The 7,661-nt window shown below is 37.8% G+C and overlaps 1 protein-coding gene across 1 annotated transcript; it reads right to left on the bottom strand.

The window, feature by feature from the left end:
* Positions 1-988: 988 nt before the first annotated feature.
* Positions 989-7,397, bottom strand: itr1 (isotocin receptor-like). Its single transcript, NM_001278870.1, is given in 3 exon segments — positions 989-1,397; positions 6,247-7,213; positions 7,336-7,397. Coding segments are annotated over 2 exon segments (1,155 nt in total). The 5' UTR covers positions 7,163-7,213; positions 7,336-7,397; the 3' UTR covers positions 989-1,158.
* Positions 7,398-7,661: the final 264 nt, after the last annotated feature.

Raw genomic sequence — 7,661 nt, 5'->3', positions numbered from 1 at the left:
AAAAAATAATAATTACAAAAGTTAAAAACATATTTGAAATCCTTTGAACATAGAAAACTGTTTGCATTTTGAAAAATGACATTGTTGATGCAAATGTTTTCTTTGTCAAATTTGTCAAAAGGTCTGTTTTTGGGGCATTTAACAGGTAAACATGTTCCCTCATTCCCAAATCATGACTATGACTTTGTTTTTTGACTTGAAGGCAGGAGCAGGTACGTTTTATTCATGGAGCTGCCGTCTCAGACTTGCATTACATGCAGGAGACAAAGGCTGAAACTGTTTTCTATCACACACGTCTGTGCAGAACCGACATGAGTCTGTCCGTCATCAGCACCACTGTTTGTCACTATATCTCCCATGATTCATAGGGTTACTGTGGCGGTGTCTCTTACTGCGCTGCTGTTAACTGTCATGAAGCACAACAGATGCAAACATCTGCTCCAACAGTCTGCAAAGCTTCTTGATTAAAGCAGGGTAAAAGTTTATTTCTCCTTCAAGGTTTTTCTTGGACAACAAAGGAATTAAAGTCAGAGATTCCAGAGTTTTTGGCCATAGTAATCTCTATAAAAGAAAGAACTGCTTTTTTTAAAATACCGGTAATGTAAATTATTAACATTATTAATTATTTAACAATTTTGTTAAAGTAAAATTTTGATTTAGACAAAGAAAAGCAAATAAAACTTCAGCATGTTCACTTTTTTGTAGCTACAATTAAACTTATAAACATGAATATAATGTTGGTCTTTTTTGTCAAAAATTTATCAAGCATGCTGTGATTATATATTTGTTCAAAATTTGCTCTTGCCAAACATAAAAACAATGTAAAAGATAAATTAGGGTTTATAAAGAAAGTCAATTATTTGATTTTTGTGAGGTTTACATGAAATTGCATTTTAATAAACTGGAAGAAAATTATCATTATTATTATTGATATTTGAAAACCATCGCGACTTTTAGAAAAACAGCTGCAACTTCAATTTTTTTTTTTGCCTCAATTATCACAAAAAATTGCACGTGAGATCATGGAGAGACTGAACATCAATACAGACAATAGAGTTTCTCTTTTTTCTTATCTTTGGCGGCTGATGTGCCGTGGGATTTTAGTCAAGGAAAAAGTGTACCTTGGCTCGAAAAAGGTTGAAAGAGACTTCCTGCCTTCTAAGCTGGATGTGTGTGTGAGGCTTCTCTGGCATTCTTGATGACGTCGCTGGAGGAGCTGCTCTTGTCCCTGGGCTGTTCATCACAGCCACAGGAAGAGTCTGTCAGGTACTGTCTACAGCAGCTGAAGAAGCACTGAATCAGGTCATGGAAGAGGTGGCCAGCAAAAAACATGTAGATCCATGGGTTACAGCAGCTGTTGAGACTGGCCAGCAGCATCGCAATGATGAAGGCCATGTCTGGGACGAGAGACAGAGACAAATATCTGTCATGTTAGGGTCAAACGTACAAAGCATCTAAGAAACTAAACATTTATTTCCTCCTACTGAAGATAAATCCAGATGAAAAACGAAAGCCAGCATACACGTTTTTTTTCTGTGTCATATAAACATCAAGTGTTCAAAACGGATGCTGGTGATCCACAACATTTTTCAAAACACACTTTCACATAAAGTACAGAGCGTTATTGCAGTGTGCAATTTCCTTAAGATTCTTTACCAAAGGAAAAGCCAACTATGTTTATTAGCACAAAGCCCACAGGATACCAGCGACCTTACATGTCTACTATAGTCAAGAATAAAATATTCAAGCACTTTTTTCCCCTTGAAATTTTGAAATGTGTAAAACCATCCACTCAGAGTGGAAAGCTGGAGTTGTACCTACACTCAGGAACTGTTGGGGGGGTTAGATATAGATGAAGACTTTAGACCTTTCCTGCAAACCGACTGATTTTGAATAGGCAAATATGATAATAAGTAACATCCACATCTGAGTTCCCTACTTTACTCCCTAACTACTAAAACAAATCTGTTAGTCCTGTGAAAAGAAACACCATACTCACTATACTTTATAAACTACTCATTCAGTTGGCAAGTGAAACAGAAGATACTCACAATCTTCATAAAATGTTTTTATTTATAAGGTTTTTGCTTCAGCAAATGGGTGACATCATATTTGCCGTTTACAATAAAGCAGTGAGTCTGGTGTCCGAATTGCACAAAATCCAGAGCACTAGATTGTCTTTTAGGGGTTACGAGTGAATTCAGACCAAAGATGGTCCGATTCCAAAAGATCTTGTCAAACCAGATGTGCAGCTTGACTTCACTTAATAGGTAAAGATTTTCGATGGGGCGAAAGAGCACATGCTAACTCTTGCTGAGTCTTTGGTGTGTGTTCCTTTATTCCTAATCCAGACAGCCCAGGTACTTTCCTCAAACACAGTGGAAAAAAACGTTAATACCTTCCTTTTCACTTTTATCTTTCATCTAATGGTTCGGATGAATTACCAGTTCAGAGATAAAGCTTGCCCTTTACAACACTTTCCTAAATTACTGGAAATTTGGTTTAAAGATGAAACAGACTCCGACCCAGACCAGGTTGGAAGAAAAAAAAAACACTTGAAACTGTTTTTGCCAGAAAATTGGTACCATTTGTTGAGCCCTAAAAAGTCTGTGAAGCAGCAGATTTTTATCCATCCCAGTAATAAGTGATTACCCACAGTCTGATTTAAAAGTTTGGCACTGTAGGCTGTTCATTTTAATCGATTGGTTAGTCTGATATTTTAATTGCGTGGCTTCAATTACAACATCTCAAACATTGTAATATCCGTTTGTAAGATGTAAGATATTTTTAGCCTTCACCAAACACAAACAAACATTTGTTTGTGTGATATCATGCCTATAGGTGGTCTAGTTCTTTTAATAAAAAGGAAAACATACCTGTGTAAACAGTTTGCCTGGATTTCTGTGGGAAACAAATGATAAACTTAGAACTTTTCAGCCTCAGTCTTTTAAAAATTGCTTATCTAAATTGGGAAAACACACAGTGTGTCTACTGTTCAGTCCAAACCTGAGATTAGGTGCCCCAGTACTTGAGACTGATCCCTTACATTTAATGATTCTCACTAAATATTTGATCATATCAGGGCTAGAATATGAACTGTGAAAGAAAGTTCACTTGCTGATCACTAAATCCTACAAAGAGTGATAATGATGTGAAGATTTATTTCCTCCTCACTTTGACTAAAAGCCCTCGACCATCTGATCACTCCGCCCCCAAAGCAACCTGGAGAGCATACTTTCAGAACTTAGACAAAAAACACATGCACACTGGGATTTTAACCTCCGTTATCTTCACTTTCAAGCTTTATTATGAACAGAAACTTTTATGTTGAATGTTCCATTTGAAATGTAATGTTTTTATAAACAGCCATGAAAGGTTTATGTACAGTTTAGTTATACATATCAGAATCTTAACAACCTTAGCAGGATTAATATCTTGAGAAAGTGACAGAGTAATTGATATTCCAATAATGCGCATAATCTAACTACAGCTGTGAAGGATCACTTTCTTTTTACTTCCTGCCTGATGGTTACTAAATGCATTCTCTGTTCCTCTTGTGTTCATGTCCAGATTTTTTCAGTAATTCTCTCTATCTTTTCTGAGAAGTTTCACTTCTTTGATTAACATTTTTGGACAACGGTGGATTTGTGCAACAATAAAGATTTTGCAAAGTAATCATAATTCCCAAATCAGATTATTTTCTTGAATGAAACTTTGGTTTGGTTTTTTCTTTTGATTTTAAATAAGAAAAGAGTTATATCAAAATCAACTATTCATTGACGAGTAGTTGACTGGGAGCTGCAGAAATGTTCGAGATTTCAGCCTGTTTCAGCAGCAAAAACCATTACAAGGAGAAAAAAAGGCTTGGCAGATAACTAAGGGGAACTATTTTATAGAATAATTTCTGGGTATGTCTATATAGACTCTCATTCATCCAGGTAGATTCCATCAGTAGTAGGTTTAAAGGTTGTCATCTGGACTTAGTTTATAAATTGAAGACGTTTCACCTCTTATCCAATAGGCGTTTTCAATTCTTGGATATGAGGTGAAACGTCTTCAACTTTAACCCTTGTGCTATCCTAGGCACTTTAACATTGGGAGTTGGGTCATCTAGACCCACTAGTGCTCTGAACCTTTTTTCTTCAATGATTTGTGATCCTCACTGGTGTCCATGGATTACATGAAATCTTTCCACCTTTATCCACCTTTGTCATGGTTGGGATAACACGTCAATGTAAGGGTGGGGTCATCTAAGATAGCACAAAGGATACACCTACTACTATGATGGAATCTACCTGGATGAATGAGAGTCTTCATTTACATATTTGTTCTGATTTTGGGAATAATTTCTGAGGCTTTAGCTTCCCATAGGAGCCCTGAATTTAGGAAAAACATTATGTATTCAGAAAATTGATAAAAGGCCTAAATAAATCTGAAAAATGAGACTAATTGTACATTTTGGGTCTTCTGGACAACATTCTGATGCTTTTCAACAGTTTGACATGAAACCCCAATTAAGCCTGCGTGTCTGCTTCCTGTTGGAGATGTAATGAGTACCGTAGATCCTGTTTCCCAACACGCTGTCATGTCTTTCCTTTTTCCAGAAGTCTTTGGGTTTTTGGGTTTGGTCATCTGCTTTCTGTCATGTATTGCTAACCTGCTTGTTTTGTCAGAGTACAAATGTTCCTACCTTCTTCATTTTTGTCCGTCTCTAACGTCCTGTTACAGCAAACTGTCGTCCTGCCTGAGTCTGGTTCTGCTTCAGTTTTTTCCCCTTGACTTGTGTTTGCTCAGCACAGGGACTTCACCCAAACCCCTTTAATCTGTTGGTCACTTATAAATCCACTCAGTATTAATGGGGGGGGGGTATGTATTTCAAGCTGTTTTATTATTTATGTATTGATTTATTCTTAATTCTTGTCAATAATTATGATCATATTTATTCAAAAATTATGGGGCAAGTGGGGGGGGGCAAAGCTTTTGACAGGGGGCAGCACTAATAAAGATGATAGTTTTATTAGAATTATCTGAACATACTGGGATTTTACCATTTTAGTTGATCAAATGTAGTTTACTGTTTTGTTTTTTTATTTTTTAAAGTTTTCTAGAACAACTATTTAGATTATTGGCACTTTATTAATTAACTGAGTTAAAAAAAATTGCTGAACTGCAATGATCTCCACTGAGAGCATTAAATATACAAAGGACACAAATGAAAAGACACCAAAACTAACAAATGCTTGAAGAAAATCTTTTGAAATAAACCAATAAATATACAGGGTGTTACTGATATTTAAAATGTATTGAATTAAACGTAAAATGTAAATAACCTATCTTAATTTTTTCTGTAACATTGTGAAATGAACTTTTATTTAAATAACTTTTATTTTATTTCATTTAAATGTGTGAGTTGTGTCAGGTAATATTTATCATAGGATGAAATGAAGAGCTGACTAGCTTCCAACTTTGTTGGTCACTGAATCAGCTTAAACGTGATCCAGTGACCAGGGAGACTTTAAACTTCTTAAATGGCAAAAAAAAAAAAAAAAACACTTTTTGTTAAAGACAAAATAGAAAAAGGATTTTGACAAAACAAATTTGATAAATTCTTCATTAAGGACTGATATTTTTCAATCATTTCAGGTAAACAGTGAGCTTTTTTAGTGATGAGTCACATCATTTTCAAAAATCAGATTCCAAAAACCAGGCCTCACTTTTGTTAATGTCTTTTTAAAAAGAAAAATGAAAATTGTAATAAAGGACTTGATTTGATAAGATCCCTCACTGAGTAACTTCCTAATATAGTTATAGTTAGTATGAGTAGTGACGATAGGCAAGTAATTTTTACACCAAATTGACCTCAGAAGTTTCCGATTTGATATGAAAAAAACAGATCTGCTTATCTGCTAACCAGGAAGGAGAAAGCAAAGCAACTGTGACTTAATATCTGAACAACCAGTGGGGTGAGCTCTCTCTGTTAGACTCCCTGCTGCTCTGGCAGCTTTCAGCAGATAATGTCTGTAAATGAACCTACTGTAAATCTGTATTCACTTTGGAAAGGTCTCAAGTTAAAGCTTTACTCTTCCTCCTCTAAGATTAATGTTTCATCATTTGAAAAATACCAAAATGAAGTGTGCCTGTGTCTGTAGTTTAAGACCACTGAACGTCTGACGCTGTGATCTTTGTGACAACGTTCAGCTCTAAGCATTTTACAGTCCGTGGGAGGCTCCAGGAAAGTGCCTTTACCTTCTCTTGGTGCAGCAGGATCCCACGCAGACCACATCTGGACGAAGAAAAAGGGAGTCCAGCACACAATGTAAGCAATAACCACCACAAATGTCATCTTCACTGTGCGGATTTTGGCCTTGGAGATAAGCCTCACGCTGCTCACACGCGACAGTGGATGAGTTCCTTTGGATGTGACAGCTACAAAGCGATCTCTCCTTGTTTTCATGTTGATGTTCTCCCAGATTTTAAAGCATATAAGGCCATAACAGATCCCTAGAATTGCCACTGGTAGAATGTAGATGCTCAGACTCATCCACGTGATGTACGCTTTGGCACCCCAAGGATGCACGAAGTCCCCCCAGCAGTCGTAAACCCCGTTCCCGACCTCCTTTAGAGAAAAGATGTAGGCTTGCGGGGCGCTGAAAACAAGACTGAGCATCCAAGAGGCGATCACGCAGATGCGGTCTTTCCTCTTGTTGACGAAGCGGAATGGCAGGCAGATAGCCAAACACCTATCGACGGACATCAGCACCAGCATGTAGGTGGAAGCAAACATACCCACGACCTGGAGATACTTGACCAGCCTGCACAGAATGTCAGGTCCGTAAAAGCGGAAGGTGATGTCCCAGATGAGCTGCGGTAAAACTTGAAAGACTGCAACCACAAGGTCTGCAATGCTCAGGTGTTTCATGAAGTAATACATCCGGGAGTGACTGTGCTTGGTGGTGTGGATGGCCAACAGGACGCACAGGTTGCCCATGAGAGCGAGAAACAACACCAGGACCAGGACGGTCACCTCCACTTTGGCTGCTTCTTCATTCCGCTTTAAAGGGTTCACTGTGCTGTTTTCTGCACCACTTTCGTTCCTGCAACTGGAATTTCTGGCTGAAACATTATGAGACCAACTTTCCAGCTCAAGTAAAAGGTCCTCCATCCTGCGTGAAAGTGCCTTTTTACGCAGCCACTTGCCTCTTTTTTGCCAAAGCTGAAAAAGAGGCAAATTGACACTGTTAAAAACTTCACATACACTTGCATACTTTGAATAATAAAACTGAATGAAAATAAATGAATAACTCTATCCCTGTGCACAATTTGGTCAAATCTCACCTTAAAAGGGATCCTTTGTGGTTATTTGACTGTTTTCGACGTACGTTAGTTCTCTTCTGTTCTGTCGCTGAAGTTCTGCACCCTAAAAATACCCCCCCCACACACACACACACACACACCACCACCACCAACTATCCCTCCTCCATCCCTGCTTTGTTTTAGAGGAAACTGCAAAAGCTGAGCTGCACACTGCAGTTCTTTTTTTGCCTCTCCCTTCCTCCTGCCCACTCTGTTACTGCCCTTTGTACCTAAATATTCGGAAAACCACTTTTAAGAGGATTTTATTCCATATAGGCCACTACTCGAAGAAGAGTGCCATGTGGAAC

Source organism: Oryzias latipes, chromosome 5, assembly GCF_002234675.1.
Source record: "Oryzias latipes chromosome 5, ASM223467v1".
Taxonomy (NCBI): domain Eukaryota; kingdom Metazoa; phylum Chordata; class Actinopteri; order Beloniformes; family Adrianichthyidae; genus Oryzias; species Oryzias latipes.
Note: the sequence above shows the minus strand (reverse complement) of the source record. Positions and strands in the feature narration are given on the sequence as shown.